Raw genomic sequence first — 20,356 nt, 5'->3', positions numbered from 1 at the left:
AAATATCAAATTTTCATATTATCCACTAATATCTAAGTAAAGAGGGGCAACTGTCAACACCCAATTTCGTCCGGGTGACTAAATAATAGGACTTGTTTTTTTTTGTGTTATTTTATTTTTATTTTTTCATTTTTTTATTTTGGTTTTACTATTTGGTATTTGATTTAGCTTTCTTTATTATTATTTAATTTGATTTAATTTTTTATATTCATTTTGAAAAAAAGGGACAATAAAAAATGAAAAAAAAAGAAAAGAAAAGGAAAAAAGAAAAGCAAAAAGTAAAAGAAAAAAATAAAAATAAAAATTAAAAAAAAAGAAAAAAAAGAAAAAGAAAAAAAGAAGGAAATAAGGAAGAAGGAAAAAAAGAAAAAAAAAGGGGGTGCACGTGAATAAAATGGGAGAGGTGCTGCATGTGATGAATTGGATTTGAGTTCCTTGGAAAAATGCCCATAAGCAATTAATATTAATGCATGACATATCACTTTAGAATATTTTTGAAATTTTGTTTTATTTGGTAATAATTTGAATCAACATTACGACAATAATTACAAGCAATAATTAAAAATAATAGATTGATTGTTGCATTCAGTTTATTCCTAAAAAGAAAAATATGATTTCCTTGTAAATGGACAATTTTCTGACAATTATTTATTTTTCTCCCTATTTTGCTAATTGACAATTAATTCGCCATTAAGGCAAGATCACAATAATATTACAAATGTGTGTATATAAATATGCACCTTGTAAACAAGAAGGGGGGAGAGAATTTAACCTCGGGAAGAGAGCATAAGGGAACAGAAAAATAAGAGAAAGAGAAAATTCAATTTCAAGAAGAGAACGTAAGGGAATGGAAAGAAAAGGGCTTCGGTTGCATGCACCCTGGTTTTCTCTACACCTATACTTTTGTCTTATTTCATGATTTTTTTTATTATTTGATTATCAGGTTTTTATTGCATACAACCCCCTGTAGTTTTATATCCTCACATTCCGTGTTTTTTGTAATTCTGTTTATAAGTTTGTTTCATTACTTTTAGAGATTCTTATGACATCTTTCTTTCTAACAATTAAATATGGTTTTTAGTTTGTTCTTGTTTTATTATTCTTTAAATATTTCTTAAATGAAAAAAGATAAATCTTAAAAATATAAAAAAATAGTTTCTAGTGAGAATACGTAGGAGCAAGGTCAATCCTTGTTGGGCTCAAAAAACTAAAAAGTATTTTTGTTTCTTTAGATTGTCGTTTTTTGGGATAGTTAAACATTTTGTGAACCACATCACAATCGCGTATTTAATTAAAGGTATTGCCTTCGGGCAGGCGTTGTAGGGTGCTAATACCTTCCCTACACGTAACCGACTTTCGAACCCCATCTTTGGTTTTCGTGGACCGTGCTTTATCATTTTATGGTTTTTCTGTAGTTTTCTAGAATAAACTATGGTGGCGGCTCCAAAAATTTTTTCAAAATCGTTTGTTTTCTTTTCGGATTGTCGTCCCGTCGCGATTTCGGTTGCGACAAGGATGAATCATGATAATTCTGATATGGTTTGTTTCCTCCTAACGTGTTTGCAGCAAAAGCATGAGATGAGTTTTCCATAGTAGTTTCCATCAAGCTAGGACATTCATCAGTGTAGTGATCAGTTGAAATGCAAATTCCACATTTCTTAGCAATTTGTGGAGTGGAGGGTTTAAACAAACTTGCAATCTTGTCGAGTTTGCTTTCTAACTTATTCAATCATTCATTTATCCTCGTTCCATCAACTACACCATTTTCAATTTCATGTACTCCTTTCAACAAAGTCACTGAATTTTCTCTTGTTCCATATTGTTGATTGTCTACTGCCTTCCGTTCTATTAGATCTATCCCATCATCTGGTGACCTGTCTAAGAAAGATCTGCCGCTTGCAGCATCTGCCCATGACCTATTAGTTGGACTTAACCCTTCATAAAAGCTTAGAATAAAGTCTGTCATTAGGATCTGAGGGCATGAAGCACATAGTTTCTTGAATCTTTCCTAATATTCACTAAGATTCTCTCTATCTCCCTGTCTTATATCTTGTATTTCTCTATTGATGGCAGATAATCTGGATGCAGGGAAATACTTTTCAAGAAAAAGTCTTTCAATTGTTTCCCAATTTGTAATTCGTGTAGAGAGATAATACCACCAATCTTGAGCTTCTCCTTGAAGAGTAAAAGGAAAAACTCTCATCTTAAGGTTCTCTATTGTGATCCTGGGAGATCTAAAATTTTCGCACAACATGTTGAATTGTCTCAAGTGTTTGTGTGGATTCTACCTTGATAACCCATTGAACTTCGGTAAGGCATTTAGTAGGTCAGGTCTCAACTCCCACTCCGCATTAGGGTATTCAATGTTACTTCGGGTAACTGTATTGTGGGAGGTGGCTAGTTGTCTAATGGTTCTCTGTGCCATTCTGTTTGGGTTAGGATCATGTAAGGGATTAGGTGGTATGTTTGTGACTGGGGATATTAAAGGTGGTATGACTTCAGATGTAGCCAGTGTTCCCTTAGTGGAACACACAAATTCCAAACTTGTTTGCACCTTACGCAAACTCCTCTCAACTTCCGGGTTAATTTAATAGAATTCTCTCGAGTTAGCTATGGTCATGCACTAAGAGTCTGCTTGAAATTGTTCCTCTGTTTTTGACTTCTTTTTCTTTTTTTTTTTGTCTTTTGTTCTTGCTTTAGAGAAAGATTTCAAATAAGAGATAAAAGAGAGGTTTTGTTTGGGTCCACTCCCAAGAAAGAGAGGTGCGTCACAATGGACAACTTAAGTACCAAGTCTTTCCTAGCCAGAGTATATTCAAACTAGCCTCAAATATTTCTCAAGAGAAATTCTTAATTTAAGTAAGAACAAAGATTTTCCTAACAATAAGAGTAACTAAAAGCTACAAAATAACTCAAACTAAATTAAATGCGTATGCGTTAGAAAAAATAAAAACAAATGAAAATTAAAATAAAATGAGAATCAAAATATTATAAATACTAACCGTAGTTCCCCGACAACGATGCCAAATTTGATAAGTTGTCGTTGGAGTTATCAAATTAATATTACTTTTCAAGGTAACTTCAGTATTGCCAAGTAGTATTCAAGAAAATAGATAAGGCTAAAGTAACCATGAGTTGTCTCCCAACGAACACAGAATTGCTTTCAAAAATCTAACTCTTATGAATGCTATGCAATACTTATGAATAAAGTGAGAATGTTTAAAGAATGTTGTAGAACAAAGAAGAAACTAAAAAACAATTATGAAGAAACATGCTAATTCCACTACTTTTCCAAGATAGATTCATCATCGGTTATTCACATATTATTGTTCATTTAGCAATTACCTTGTCTTGAGTTTTGTCGAAAGTCCCACATCGACTAGAGATCATACTAATTTAGAGTATATAAATAGGTACAAACCTCACCTTACAAATCAATTTTGTGGGGTTGAGTTAGGCTTAAAGCCACTTCTTAACATGGTATTAGAGCCATGGGTTAAAGCCTATCCTAGTGAAATTTGATGTTTATTAAGCATATTGTTCCACCCATTATCAAGTCGCTATCGAACTACCCATCAATGTCTAGTCCTACGCATGAGATGTATATACCTTGGCGTCAGGGAGTGTGTTGGAAGTTCCACATCGACTAGAGATAAGGTCAATTTAGTATATATAAATGGGTGCAAACCTCACCTTACAAGATGGTTTTGTGGGATTGAGTTAGACTTAAAGTCCAATTTTTAACATGTTTATTGTAGAAAGGTCTTTGATTTGGGAGGAAGAAGACCAAACCTAACTAAAAGAAAATGAGATGATAAAGGAGAAGACTTTCTTGATTTAAAGTGGCATTGATGATGAAGATGATGAACCTTTGGATTTGAGGTCAAATCCTTTTCAATAAGGAGAGGATGATGGTAAACTCCTAGCCATGACATGTGCATACAAAAAGGGCGGGCTTCATCTGTGATAGGTGGCCCATGATCTTTTCTCTTGGGCTAGTGTTTGATGTTCTCAGTAGAGTATGTTTCTTTTGAGCCTTGTATTATGAGCCAAGTAGTATAAGGTTTCTTTTAGGTCTTGAATAATAAGTTGTAGTTGAGGGTTCTTTGGCTCTGTTCTTTGGCTCACCCTTGCATTATGTGTGTTTGTGCGATGATCGTATAACTCATGTTGTTATATGGGAGCATATGCAGTTGTAGATGACACTGAAGCTAGTTGAAGTATCGAGAAGAGTTGGGAATCTTTGGGAATTTTGAAATTGTAAATTTTGAACATTTGGAGTTTTATTTTGTAATAAACTCGAACAGTTGCTGATTTGTTTTCAGAAATAAAGTTTCTTGCTCAGTTGAAGTTTTTTTAAATTCGTTTTTGCGATGGTATGAGAAAATGTTAAGTTTGTAAATTACAAGTGACATTTCAAAATGGAATGTTACAAAACCAATTTTAATGCCTCATGACTAGGGATGACAACGAGTCGGGTTCGGGTCGGATAGTGTGATACCCGAACCCGACCCGCTGGATAAAACTGTACCTGAAACTCGACCCGTTACCCACCGGATATCTGCCTAAATAAAATCCACGGATATTTTAAAACCCGCGGATATCTGCGGATACCCGCAAATATTGAAAAAAGTATATTTTTATAAATTATTAAAATAAATTATAATATAAATTAAATTAAATATAAATTAAAATTTAATTTTTGTTTATGTTGAATTGGTCCGATGGTCAGTCGTCCTTCTTTGCTTTGTTCTCTTTTGATCTTCAATCCTTCTTGAGAATGTCATCCACTCCGATGGATTGTTGACGTGTAGAAGACACTCTGACACTCAAGATATAAAAAGGTCTGAATTTTATTAGGATAGAAGAGGAAGATTGTACCTAGATATCAATTGTATATTTATAGAGCCTGTAGGCAAGCCCATTGATTAACCATTAGTGTATTATATTTGTAGGCAATCAAATTCAATAATAAATAATTAATATCGTATATTTTGTAAGGAGTAAGACAATTTGACTTATTAATTAATGCAATATATTTTTAGACAATCAAACCCAATAATCAATAATCAATATCGTATATTTTGTAAAGAGTAAGGCAATCCAACCTATTAATACCTGTTAATTGTCAATAAATGACAATTAATTTCGATCGGTATTTCATATAGTATAATTTTAATTAAATTTAACCTTGTAAAATATAAATTAATGTTAATTTTAATTATATTTAACTTAATAAAATAAAAATTAAATTTTTATTTTTATTTTTTGCGGGTAGCGGATATCCGCGGGTACAAATAGTATAATACCCGCATCCGACCCGTTTATAATCAGGTATTAAAATATCTGCTGTCCACGAGTTTCAGGTAGTAAATATCCGCGGGTATCAACTATCCATCGCAGATTTTATCTACGGACATCCGCGGACGTGGATTTTTTTGCCAACCCTACTCATGACTCATTTATTAAATTGAAAAAGAAAATAGTTAGGTGAAGTCATTTCTTCTTATAAACAAAATTATTGATTTCTTATTATATTTGACAATTTTTTCTATACCTAATAATGCATATGCAATTGGTAGACTAGGGAAATATACACATAATCCTGATATTCTCATTAGATTACATTAGAAAGGTTGTTTAAGTATTTAAAAGGAACCACTAATTATGACATTCATGATGTAAAATTTCCTACTATTACTAAATGTATACTTGAATTTCTAATTTAAATGGTACAAAATCAATCATCGATTTTTACTTTGGATGGAGGTGTAATATCTGAGTTTTTCTACACAAATTATTATTTCACAGTCTACCATAGAAGCATAGATTATTGTTTTAAATACTATTTACGTCAAATTTCTTAAAAAAATCTATGTAAAATTGACCATTAGATTTACATACTCATTTGATCCCTTTATAAAATATTTGAAATTGGTTTCCAATTTTTTTTAGTTTTAATTAGGTTTCAATTTTTGAAAATTTGATACAGTTTAATCTTTTTTATTAATACTTTATCCTTAAAGATATGTTATATGTCTGTTTGTATTTTTTTTTTTGTTTTTTAATCATTTTTTATCTTGAATTCCAAGAAATAGTATTATGTCCGAAGAACATCTTAGTCAAAGCTAATAACAATCCATCATAATTAACAAATGTTAAAGCATAAAATGAATTAAATAACCCTAAACAAATTATTGAAGAAAATAACACTAATTAATAACATATTTGTTATGATTTTTATTATTACACCTGAGGGCGAAGTGTTTTTTTAACACACTTCCTCTGAGATTGGACAAGATCTACACCTGTTAACATTTTAAAATATTTAGAAACCGAGTAATATTATCTCGAATAGAAGATCGAGAGTGTAAAAAAGCCTTTTGTGGAGTCGTAGATAAAAAATAATTTTTAATAACAATTCAATATAAGTTAAGTGATTCAACATATGATATTTGGATTTTAATAGGTCATAACTAACTTTCGAAGGGCCCACCGAATCGTGGCTTTTGACCGCTTTTAATAAAAACTATCTCTCATGTCCCGCTAGAATTTAACTAACTCCCACTCGCACGTGCCACACCCATCTCCTTCTCCCTCATCACTGCAAATTGTACTCACAATCTTCCGGCACGTGGTTTGGCCGCATCAACCCGCATCTTTTCATTGTCTCTAAAAAAATAACCAGAAAGAAAATCCAAATTCTCTCCGACCCGAATGCTCCGACCCAAACCCATTTAATCAATGTCTTTCTCGTTTTCCCATTTTCATTGCACACTACACTGCATCGCGATCTATGCAATGGCCACATTGTCATGTCGATTCTGCTATAATTAAATTCTCGAAGAATATTTTTTTGAAGCTTCTCGTTCGGGGCTTTTCCGACGTTCTCAGACATGGAGTCGATCATGGCAAAAGCTTTGGAGTACACTCTCAAGTATTGGCTCAAATCGTTCTCCCGAGACCAGTTCAAGTTGCAGGGTCGCACTGCTCAGCTTTCAAATCTAGGTCCATTCTAAATTCAATTTCTCTTTTTTCTTTTTCTCAATTCTGAATTAGGGTTTGTGATGATTGGAATTGGTGTCGATTTTGAATTTTGAGTTTTTCGTTCAGAGTTGGATGGGGATGCGTTGCATTCCAGCCTTGGATTTCCACCCATGCTCAGTGTCACCACCGCCAAAGTTGGCAAATTGGAGATCATGGTTTGTCGATTGTCACTTTCACTAATTTGTTTTGCTCTTTTTGACTTTGGTTCCTCAGAATCACAATGCACAAGTAAAACGAGTCTAGAATTAGGCCCTGCTGGTGAAGCTGGTAGTTTTGTGAAGCAAATTTAGTTTCATAAAATTGGCACCACTTGTCCCCGAACATTTCCGATCAGTTAATTTATTCTCTGAATTTGGTGACCATAGTCAATGTGTTTTTCAAGTAAAATGAGGGATGAAATTGATTAGTGGGAACTAAACTTAGGGATTAAAGTGACTCAGAACTTCCAAAGCTTTAAGTATTAAGTTGATGTGTCTTAACTAGGCTTCAATTCTTGGTTGTCAATTTGAGTATGGAATAAACTATGCTAGGGGAGAATGCTTACCGTGTAACTTAAGGTCTTCATAGGTTATGTTTAGTCATTACTTCTTGGGATGATTAATCCATACAAATTCCGTGTTTATCCAAATGAAAAATTGATGGGTCTTACTGTTATTATGGACTAATTAATAGCAGTTTCCAAAATCGTTCTTTTTTGCCATTTTAGGACTAAAATGACTCATTATTATAATTTGAGACTAAAATGACTATAGTAGGCTGAGTACCAGTTTTCTTTTTTAAATTACACGGAATCCTCAGAAATAGTTTTTCTTTTTTAGCTCAGAGGAGAATAGAATCTAAATCAAAATTGATTGAATAGAATCTAAATCAAAATTACTTGATTCAATTTTGTTTATCTCGTATAAAATTTCCATCAAGCCCAAACCAAGCCAAACCGATAAAAAAAATTAGTTAGCTGAATTTGATACGGAATTTAAAAGCTCTCAAGATTAGAAGAAAATAATTTTTCTCTTATTCATTATGATTATATACATTTGATATATAGCGGTACATTGATTGGATAATTTAGGAAACTTGCACAATCTATTCTAGGAAACAAATCCCTGAGATTGAAGGAATGATCTGCTAGTAATAAAATCAATATACAACCAATATACATAATTAAATCTGATAGAATTAAAATCTATAACTTCCTAAAATATCTAGACACTCTCTGTCGAGGTGCTGAATAAGTGTTTTCTATTCCCAATTTGGATAAATTATTTCAAAGTTACAGTTGTTTAGCCTCTTGGTGAGTATGTCTACAAGCTATCCTTGAGATCACACATAAGGAATTCAAATCAAGCTACCATCAAGCTTTTCTTTGATAAAATGTGTGTCTACTTAGATATGTTTAGTTCTATCATGTTGTACTGGGTTGTGAGCTTTGTTGATTGCAAATTTATTGTTCATTCCACTTTATCTTTAAGTCTTCTACTATAATCTTCAACCATAAAATTCACATATCCCACGAGTACCTACTCAAAGTTTTGCTTTGGCACTAAATCTAGCTACCACACTTTGTTTTTAATCTTTGAAGTTACTAGGTTTCCACCAAAGAAGATGCAGTGTTGACCTTCTATTCGTAAGTGAACACACACGCATAATCAACATCAATATACATCTCAAGGTTGGCATTCTCGTTTCTTTTAAACAAAATTCCTCTTTTTGGTGTCCATTTCAAATACTGAACAATTCTAAGAGCATCTTGTAAATGTGCTTCCTTTGGTTTATCATAAATTAACTGACTAGATTGACTAAAAAAGCAATATTTGGTCCAATATGAGATAGATAAATAAGCCTTCCTACAAGTCTCTAGTCATAAGCAACGTCATCCTATGTAGTTCCCAACTTTGTATCTGGATCAATAGGTGTACTTGTTGGTTTGTAGGTCATTCATGTACTTTTGTTGAGATATGAAGATGTTAGGTTACTTTATGCAAATAACCTAATTCGATCCTCTCTTCTTACCCAACACTTAAACAGCAAAAGATGAAAGTGTATGTATGTGTTTTATTAACTCTGCAATGTATGAAAAAGAAGAAAATACATGTAAGTATCCCTCCCCCCAAGGAAGCCTAATCTTCCTCCACTAGCAAATATGCCCAGTCTATACTCAAAAGAAATAACCTAATTGAATAGAGTTACAAGAAGACTATTTATAGTATCTCATTCTCGTGCCTCTTCCTAATTGGTAAAACAATCAGTCTCCACCATTCGGCCTCACTCCCCCCACCTTACCGTTTGGCTTCTCATCTCCTACACCGTTCGGCCTAGCTTCTCCTGTCTTACACCTTCGGCCTAGCTTCTCTTCTCTTACATCGTTCGGCCTAGCTTTCCCTCTCTTACACCCTTCGGCCTATCTTCTCCTCCCTTACACTGTTCGGCCTCGCTTTCCCCTTGCCTTATCGTTCGGACTGTTTGGCCTCGCTTCCCTCCTTCCTTCTTGCTACCGTTTGGCCTCACTTCCCTACTCCCTTTTGGCTACTGTTCAGCCTCTACTTCCCTCCTTCCTTCCTGCTACCATTCGGCCTTACTTCCCCCGTGCCTTACCGTTCAATATTAGGTTAGTTCCCTCTTTTATTCCTAACAGAAGATCCCTTTCTTGGAATTGGTTACTTCAATTCTGAAAAGATTTTTTAACTTTCCTAGTGTCTTAATTTCAAACTCTTTGGCTAAGTGACTCAACCTTTGTTGCTCCTTTTCATCATTTCCAGTACAATAATATCATGCACATAGACCAATAGAAATGTCACTCCACATGAATTAGAATGCTTGATAAATATGTGGTGCCTTTTTCTCTGTTTGCATTTAAGACTTATCATGACTTTGCTGAATATCCCAAATCATGTTGTAGGAGACTTTTTCAACCGGTATATGTGCATTTTTCTTCTTCAAGATCCCTATGTAGGAATGCATTTTTCACATCAAATTTCTACAAGTTCCAATCATGGTTTCTTGCACTTGAGAATTAAACTGTAAAATAATTCTAGAGGGCTTGATTGATCCCTCTCATAATCTTCTATTTATAATAATAAATTGATACAAGAGTACATGAGATTAGAGTAACCTAGACACAATATAAACATGATAATTAGAGTAACCTAGACACAATATAATCATGATAATTAGAGTAACCTAGACACAATATAATCATGATAATTAGAGTAACCTAGACACAATATAATCATGATAATTAGAGTAACCCTAGACACAATATAATAATGATAATTAGAGTAACCCTAGACACAATATAATCATGATAATTAGAGTAACCCTAGACACAATATAAACATGATAATTAGAGTAACCCTAGACACAATATAATCATGATAAATAGGATAAATATCCTAATAGTTGCCAAAGGCAAAATTCCTATAATTGTGTTCACTTTTGTAATGGAACTAACTATGAATGAAGTTTGCAACAATTTGATGTCAAAAATTCCTTTTTGCATGAAAATCTTGAGAAAGAAATTTAAATGGAGGTCCCACTTGGATTTAAAGTTGAGGAAAGGAAGGTGTGTAAACTAAGGAAGACACTCTATGGATTGAAACAATCTCCAAGAACACGATTTGGGAGGTTTACTACTATAATGAAGACCATAGGGAAACAATCTCCAAGAACACAATTTGGGAGGTTTACTACTATAATGAAGACCATGGGGGGTACAAGCAATGCCAAGGTGACCATACACTGTTTATCCAACATTTAGCTTCAACAGGAGTTACTACACTAACTGTCTATGTAGATGATATAGTTGTAATAGGAAATGATCAGGTAGGAATGGAAGCCTTTAAAATATTTGATAATAGAATTTGAAATAAATTCTAGGGCATTGAAGTGGCTTATTTCCATCATGGTATTTTCATCTCTCAACAAAAATATATGCTCTAGAATTATTAGTTGAAATTGGTAAATTAGGATTCAAAGCAATGGAGAAACCTATAGAACAAAACAAAAATCTTGGTGAATCAATTGAAGACATGACTATGGACAAAAATTCTTATCAAAGGTTGGTCAAGTAATTGATCTACTTGTCTCACACTAGGCTTGACATTGCCTATTGTACGTGTTGATACATTTTAGGAAGTTTCAAATTTAATTCCAATTGTTTTTAATTCTATATATTGGTACACACACAAACACACTCACACATACATACTGTTAGATATTAAGTTGTGTGTTTATGTTAATTGCGCTCAGCCCATCTTGTATTTAGGGTTTTAGCCCATATCTTACATTATAAATAAACTACCTTATGTGTATGCAAAGACACAAAAGGGAGATTTCTCCTAATCTTTTCCACTATTTCATATGGTATCTAGAGCTTAGGTTCTGTTCTAGCCTATTCCATGGTCTCCGGTACTCATCGCCGCCGCTAGAGTTCCAGAAAAGACCGACAACCACTTCATCCGAATCGTCTCGACCGGATGACCAGCGTGGTGCAAAGATCGCGGCGAACGGACCACCCATGCGCCTCCACGCGCTGCCACCAAAGTCGCCAGATCCACTGCTTCCCGCCGCACGTGCTGGAGGGTTCCACCGCCGACCAAAACCGCCGTGATCGCCTCCTCGCCCTCTTTCTGGATCTGTGGCCATTGTGTCAATCGAAGCATGTTGGATTTTTAGGGTGTTTGTCATTATACGGACTCTCTGATGAAGAACTGGAACAACGATCGAAGTTCTTCATGTTGTTGGCATTATACGGACTCTCTGATGATTCCTCCCATGTTCGTGATCATATTTTGGGTTCTCCTGTCATACCCAACTTTACTACTACTTGTTATGCTCTTTTGTGTATTTCGAGCAAACCAGTCATTGAGACATCTCCTTATATTGATGATTCCTCAGTTATGGTTGACGAACGTGATGATCGAAGTCGATCTCGCAAGCCAGGTAAAGGACGACCAAAATGTGACCACTGTGGCAAGCTAGGCCACAAAATTGATAGATGTTATGCGCTTCATGGACGTCCTCCTCGATCTTTAGCAATGGCTAATTTTGATCCACCTCCTCAACCTCCCCGATCACTGTTTGCAGACCATCCTACTTCATCAAATACTGTAGACAACCCTGCAGTCTTCAATGAATTTCTCAAATGGTATGAGGATCGTCAGCGCTCTAGTTCTACTACATCTGCATCTGTTGCATGCACAGGTACACCTTTTGTTGGTCTGACTCACTCCCTCGGATCTTGGGTCCTTGACTCAGGCGCCACCGATCATATAACTGATAACAAGTCCTTGTTTTCTTCCTTGTCATGTCCGAATAATTTACCCTTAGTAACAATGGCTGATGGGTCTAGAGTCTCATCTCATGGTATTGGTACTGTTCATATTTTTCCGTCCATATCCATTGATCATGTACTTTATGTCCCTGGGTCTCCCTTCAACTTATTGTCCATAAGTCATCTAACTCGTTCCCTTAATTGTGTTATTTAATTTACCAAAGATTCTGTATGTTTGCAGGATCGGAGTTCGAAACACATGATTGGCACAAGATGTGAGTCTCATGGCCTATATATTCTCCGCCGTTCTCCACATGTTGGCGTAATCATGGAGTCACCATCCCTTCTTCATGCTTAGTTAGGTCATCCCAGCCTTGCCAAACTGCAGCGACTTGTTCTGAGTTTGTCGAAGTTGTCAAGTTTGTCATGTGAGTCTTGTCAGTTAGGAAAACATACTCGTAGTTCCTTTCGTCGTAGCATTTCACAACAAGCGTCGTCCCCTTTTTCATTAGTTCATTCTGATATTTGGGAACCTAGTCGTGTTAAGTCCACTTTAGGATTTCAGTATTTTGTTACTTTTATTGATGACTATTCCAGATGTACTTGGTTGTTTTTAATGAAGAATCGTTCTGAGTTGTTCTCTAATTTTCCAGTCATTTTTCAATGAAATAAAAAGGGTTAAATATGTTTTTCGTCCCTGAAGTATCACTGATTTTTGGTTTTAGTCCCTATTCAAAACATTGATGGCTTTTAGTCCTCATAGTATTGAAACATGTAATATTAATCCTTAAAAATTGACGGCGTTAACTTTTTGTTGACCTGGCAAATGGCGAGGCTAACTTTTGTCTTAATTATCTGCCACGTTGGTTGTTTAATCTGTAGAATGAGATTAAGTAATTGATTGAAATCAGATTACGAATGCGAGGTTCTTCCTTATCATCTCAGTTGGGGGCAAAGCTGGGTTCGTCTTTGTCATCTCAGTTGCTACATTTTCCAGAAAATCAACATTTTCACTCAGCCGCATAACAAACAACAACTACATCTCTACAAAAAGCACCAAGAANAGCAACTGANTGAAANCTACCTCCACAAACNCACAATCCTTCTTTCAACAAGCAATGTATCCAAACTTCTAGTCAAAATCAATAGAAGAAAAGAAACCCTTCTCACACAAACTCATACCCATTTGTCATTTTTTCTGAAACTGGAAAATGAACAAATCTCCAGATGAAACTGGAAAACTTTTTCCCTTTTTCTCTCTCACACACTACATGGCTGCAACAACTTCTTTTTCCTCCTCTGTCTGCAACAGAACATAAACCTTTCCCTTACCCACTCTTCTATTTCACGCACCTACAACTTCCTTCAGAGATCCATTTTCCAAAAACCACCCAATCTTAGCGACAAGTCCTAAAATTTCAGTCTTTCATTTCTCCCACTCGTCTGTCCCCACCATTCGCCACTTTTGATGGTTTGGAAGTGGGTCAAGACATCATAGAGTCCCAACAAGACGACCACAAGCCGTTGAGCCAAGGCCGTGCCGGTGACGCTGCTCGCCGCCGGAGTCGTCATCGGCCACGGCACCAGATTCTCTCCCCTCTCTTCCTCGCGCGGGTGAGAAGCATCGTGCTCCTTCAGGCGCGAGCAATCCCGGCCGCCACGAATTAGGGCACCACCAGCGCCGCTGGTCGTCGCCGAACATCGCATCGACGTCCTTCACTGTCGGCCAAACTAGCCACCGCCAGCCGCTGATGGGTCATCCTCTTCCTCAATCACGACCTCCTTCTTCACCCCTTTCTTCCTTCTTCTTACTGTGTTAGAGGGAAATCCGAGACACCAAATCCTCTTCAGGATAAGAGGAAAAGAAGAAGCAAGTTGTGTTCTTGGGGGTGGGTATTTGGGGTTTCAGGCCAACAAACAGACACAACAATTCACAGATATGAACTTGAAAGGGGAAAAGAGAAATCACTTAATCTCATTTCACAAATTAAACAAGCAACGTGGCAGATAATTAAAATGGAAGATGGTCTCGCCGTTTGCCAGGTCAATAAAAAGTTGACGCCATCCATTTTTAAGGATTAATATTACATGTTTCAATACTACAAGGACTAAAAGCTATCAATGTTTTGAGTAAAGACTAAAACCAAAAATCAGTGATACTTAAGGGATGAAAAGCATATTTAACCCAAATAAAAACACAGTTTTGGGGTTTCTATTCGAACTTTACGCAATGATAATGGCCGTGAGTACCTTTCTCAACCATTTAAACATTTTATGCCTTCTCATGGTATTCTTCACCAGACCTCATGTGCTTATACTCCTCAACAAAATGGGATGGCTGAGCGCAAGAATAGACACTTTATTGAAACAACTCGTACACTTCTAATCCATGGCCAAGTATCCTCGCGTTTTTGGAGTGATGCAGTTCTCACTGCATGTTATCTCATAAATCGCACACCGTCTTCTGTCCTAGATAAAAAAATCCCTCATTCTGCTTTATTTCCTCAAGACCCTTTACATCCATTACCTCTTAGAGTTTTGGGGTCTACATGTTTCGTTCATGATTTTAGTCTTGGTCTTGATAAGTTATCTCCTAGATCTCACAAATGTGTCTTCTTAGGATTTTCACGGTCACAAAAGGGCTATAAGTGTTTTTTCCTTTCCCTCAATTGTCATTTTATCTCCGCTGATGTCACTTTTGATGAATCTTCGTTTTATTTTTCACATTTATCTTCTAGTTCTGTACCTCCACCTGCTACTGTTGATATTCCTATTGTCTGTGATCCTTCTCCTTCTTTAAACTCTCATTCCCCACGGGATCGTCCTTCAACTCCACCCCATCAGGTTTATAGTTGCCGTAATCGTCTCCCTCATGACTCACCTCCTGTGCCGCCTCTTGTGTCTCCTCTAGCTCCAGCAAACGAGTCTAACCTGCCTATTGCCCTCCGTAAAGGTATACGCTCTACTCGTAACCCTTCCCCCCATTATACTGTTCTTAGTTACCACAAATTATCTCCATCTTTTTACACATGTCTCTCATCCATTTCTTCTGTGTCAATTCCCAAGTCTGTGGGTGATACCTTAACTCATCTTAGTTGGCGTCAAGCCATGCTGGATGAATTGAGTGCTTTACAGAAAAGTGGAACTTGGGAGCTTGTCCAATTACCATCTGGGAAGTTTGTTGTTGGTTGCGGGTGGGTGTATGCTATCAAAGTTGGCCCTGATTGTACAATTGATCGTTTGAAGGCTCGACTGGTTGCCAAAGGCTACGCTTAGATTTTTGGTTTGGATTATGGTGATACTTTTTCTCCAGTGGCGAAAATGACCTTTGTTCGCCTATTCATTGCCATGGCTGCTCTTCGACAATGGCCTCTTTACCAACTTGATGTCAAAAATGCTTTCCTTAATGGTGATTTGCATGAAGAAATTTATATGGAGCAACCGCCTGGCTTTGTTGCTCAGGAGGAGTCATCTGGATTGGTATGTCATCTTCACAAATCCTTATATGGCCTAAAACAGTCTCCTCAGGCCTGGTTTGGTAAATTCAGCTGTGTTGTTTAACAATTTGGTATGTCTTGCAGTGAAGCGGATCATTCAGTGTTCTATCGCCATTCAAGTGTTGGATGTATCTACTTAATAGTGTATGTCGATGACATTGTTCTCATAGAAAGGGACTATCTTGGCATTTCTCAGATGAAACAACACCTTTGTCACCATTTTCAAACCAAAGATCTTAGCAAACTCCAGTACTTTTTGGGTATTGAAGTAGCACAATCCAATACTGGTATTGTCATATCTCAGAGGAAGTATGCATTAGACACCTTGGAGGAAATAGGGTTAATGAACTCTAAATCTGTTGAGATACCTATGGATCCTAATACCAAACTCCTACCAAATCAGGGGCAGCCTTTCTCAGATCTTGAACGGTACAGAAGACTAGTTGGTAAATTAAACTATCTGATTGTTACGCTTCCTGACATTTCCTTCGCAGTTAGCGTGGTGAGTCAATTCCTTAACTCCTCATGTGAAGACCATTGGGATGCAGTTGTTCACATACTGAAGTATATTAAAGGATCACTTGGAAAAGGTTTGCTATATGGTCCTAACAACGATTTCAGATACTGATTGGACTGGTTCCCCTTCTGATAGGAGGTCTACTTCTAGATATTGTGTCTCTATTGGTGGCAACCTGATATTTTAGAAAAGTAAGAAGCAAAGTGTTGTGACTAGGTCCAGCGCATAAGTAGAATATAGAGTTATGGCATCAGCTACTTGTGAGCTTGTGTGGCTTAAACAATTACTTAGTGAATTGAAATTTGGAGATGTCACTCACATGACACTTATATGTGATAATCAAGATGCTCTTCATATTAGCTCTAACCCTGTCTTCCATGAGAGAACCAAGCACATTGAAGTTGATTGCCATTTTATTAGAGAAAAAATCATATCCGGAGATATCAAGACTGAGTTCGTTAACTCAAGTAATCAGTTGGCAAACATATTTACCAAGTCCTTGCGATGACCTAGAATTGACTATCTTTGTAACAAGCTTGAAACATATGATTTATATGCTCCAGCTTGAGGGGGAGTGTTAGATATTAAGTTGTGTGTTTATGTTAATTGGGCTCAACCCATCTTGTATTTAGGGTTTTAGCCCATATCTTATATTATAAATAAAGTACCCTATGTGTATGCAAAGACACAAGGGATATTTCTCCTAATCTTTTCCACTCTTTCATAGAAGTGAAGAAAGTGCTCCTGTAGGGAAGACCCAATATCAAAGATTGGTAGGAAAATTGATTTATCTATCACACACAAGACCAAACATTGCTTATGCAGTTAGTGTAGTGAGCCAATTTATGCATGATCCAAGAGAGAGACACATGCAAGCAGTTGAAAAAATTCTCCAATACTTGAAGTCAAGTCCAAGAAAGGGGCTATTATTCAAAAGGGAAGACACATTGACTATGAAGATATATACTGATGCTGACTATGCAAGTTCTATTACTGATAAAAAATCTACTTCTAGGTATTGTGTATTTCTTGGAGATATTCTGGTAACATGGAGAAGCAAAAAACAAGATAGAGTATCCCGTTCTAGTGCAGAAGCTGAATTTCGAGCCCTTGCTCAAGGAATGTGTGAAGGACTCTGGATGAAAATCATTTTGGATGATCTTAAAGTCAAAGTGGAGCACCTGGTGCAACTACACTGTGACAATAAGTCTGCTATGAGCATAGCCCATAATCCAGTACAACATGACATAACCAAACACATTGAAATTGACAAACATTTCATCAAAGATAATTTTGACAAAGGCTCTGTGATTACAACTCATGTTCCTACAGAACTTCAAATAGCAGATATTTTCACAAAAGGGCTTCCTTCGGGTAAATTTCAAGATCTTGTAGGCAAGTTGGGAATGATTGATACTCATTTACAAACTTGAGGGGGAGTGTTGTAATTTGAGATAATATCTTTAGAATCTTCCTAATTAGAGGAAATAGATACATAATCTTTTATTTTATTTTATTTTTCCTACGTTTCCTAGTTTTCCTATTTCTCTTTTTTGGAGAACTAGATTATTACAAATAGAAGGTTTGAGAATGTATTTTTCATCATTGAGAATAATAATAAGTCTTATTTTCAACTCCTCCTTCCAAAAATATTGTGTCAAGAGATGTCATCTTTAATGAGCAAGTTAGCTATTTTAATCATCTCCTTATCTTTATGGGGAGAGTTTAAAAGAGAAAGATGATGAGCCTTTATATTTCTAAATCTATTTTTTTTATTAGAAAATGAGGTTCGAAAGAGTAATCGTATGGAAACTAAAGCTGAAAGAGAGAGTAGAAGTGGATAAAAGTCCTAACTTTATAGGTCATATATCTAAATCTATAGGACTAGTTATTAAACCACATGGTGATACAAAGTTTGGGAAAATTCTGGTGTATACCTGAAGCGGAAAGGGTATCTACTCATGTTCAAGAGTTCAACCCTCTATCATTACATGAGGTAAATTTGTCTATTTCTATAAATCTTAATTCTACTAATTGTGATGATCTTATTGGTAACAGACTCCCTTCTATTGCATCGACAGATAAAAATTTAAATCTCCCAATTGCTTTTAAAAATGGAACCACAACCATTAATTGGAGACTGGGCACCAATTGCAAAAATGAACACGACCAGAATAAATTTTGTCTTTGCCACAAACTATTATTGGAACTTGCATAAAATTGATGTGAAAAATGCATTTCTACATAGGAATCTTGAAGAAGAAATATATATAAAGGTACCATCTACGTATACAGGGCATATTAAGGCCAACACATTTTGCAAGCTGAGGAAAGCACTATATAGGTTGAAACAGTCACCTAGAGTAGGGTTTGGGAGATTCACCAAAGTCATGATGAGCCTTAAATATAAACAAAGTCAAGGGGACCACACTTTGTTTATCAAGCATTCGGGTTCAGAAGGAGTAACAGTTCTATTGGAAAGTTCTTAGGAAAATATAAACATGTTTAGAAGAGAAGATTCTTCACCTTCCTTCTTTTACTTGGTTTAGTTTTTGTCTTAAATTTAAAATCATGTTTGTGTTGTGTTTTGTAGGATTTATAGTGGCACATCACCTTATGAGGATGCTTCCTTGTAGAAGAATGATGGGCTTATGAGGAGCCTAGCCCAAGGGAGTGTTCTCACCATACCCTTAGTTTTGCTAAGAAGACACCTTAGAAGTGGAAAAGGAGAGCATCTTAGAAGTACCGAAATATGCATCTTACAGTGGGGCCACCATGAGCATTTGGAGGAGAGAGAATACATCTTTTTGATGATTTTGTAATGGGCGTAGAATATTCTCCCTCTCCTAATCACTGGGCTTCTAGAAAGATACTCTTTTATTTTTCTAGGAGACCTCTTACTTTGTATTATTGCTAGGAGGTCACTCTCTTTGCCTATTTAAGAGGACTTCCTCTACACTTGTAAAGAGTTGTTGAATGAAGAAGTAGAGTTATTGTAGCCAATTTTGGTTGTGAGTGCCTCTTATTGAGAGTGAGTCTACTACCCCTTGGTCTTATCTTGAACCTTGGTTCAAGTGGTGACAACCACCACTCATCTTGGGTTAGTCTATCCCCCCAAGTGGCATGCCACCTTCCCCATCCCCTTCCATTTCCTTTCTCTTCCTCTTTTGTTCTTTATTTCAAGTTAATATATGTTCCTGTCCAATTTTTGCTTTTGTAATATATGTTGTCGGGGTTATCTTGTTTTCTTTCTTTTGTCAATTGAATCATCTACTCCTATAATTAAACTCCTTTGAAAGTGCACCTTCACATCTAGGTAACCTCTTGGTTATCTTAATGTCACAGTGAGAATCTTTGTGGAGTTTTCTTAAGCAACATTAACCAAACATCTTGCATTCATTCAAAATATAAGATGAACTTACATCATATCAGAAATGATGTTACGTGTGTGAGTATGGAACATAACTAGAACAATCTCTCACACACTCAAAACAAGCAAAAGAATAATAAAAGAATGGAATTGAACGAATGAATATCTTTTATTGATGGTAATATTTGGGTAAACACAAGTAAACAATAACTGGGAGCATAACCTCCTTCAGTCATCCAATAAGTGGAAGCATAACCTCCGTCAATTATCCTGGAGCATAACCTCCTTTACAAAACTCTCAAATCAAAAGCCTACCCTTAACCCTAGACTCTAACTTTATTTATACTAATTATTTCCCATCCATCTCTCACTAAATNTTTCCCTAGAATATATTTGCATTTAATATAAATATCCCTATATATAAATATTCCTCATATATTATCCTAGCATATATCCTTAATTATAAATATCTTATATTGAATATTTCCCTAGAATATATATTTATTTACTCTAATTAACTTATACTATATTTATTTACTGTAATTAACTTATACTGAATATCTTATATTGAATATTTCCCTGGAATATATATTTATTTACTCTAATTAACCTATACTATATTTATTTACTCTAATTAACTTATACCGAATATCCTC

At 35.8% G+C, this 20,356-nt stretch overlaps 1 protein-coding gene across 1 annotated transcript in view; it reads left to right on the top strand.

Moving 5' to 3' along the window:
• Positions 1-6,412: 6,412 nt before the first annotated feature.
• The window catches only part of LOC106752409, a 68,878-nt gene continuing 54,934 nt past the window's right edge, over positions 6,413-20,356 (top strand). The window contains exons 1-2 of the mRNA XM_022778674.1: positions 6,413-7,008; positions 7,114-7,202. Coding sequence (XP_022634395.1) covers positions 6,897-7,008; positions 7,114-7,202 — 201 coding nt within the window. The 5' untranslated portion in view covers positions 6,413-6,896. The remainder of the gene's footprint in view (positions 7,009-7,113; positions 7,203-20,356) is intronic.

Source organism: Vigna radiata, chromosome 2 (genome assembly GCF_000741045.1).
Source record: "Vigna radiata var. radiata cultivar VC1973A chromosome 2, Vradiata_ver6, whole genome shotgun sequence".
NCBI lineage: Eukaryota > Viridiplantae > Streptophyta > Magnoliopsida > Fabales > Fabaceae > Vigna > Vigna radiata.
Note: the sequence above shows the minus strand (reverse complement) of the source record. Positions and strands in the feature narration are given on the sequence as shown.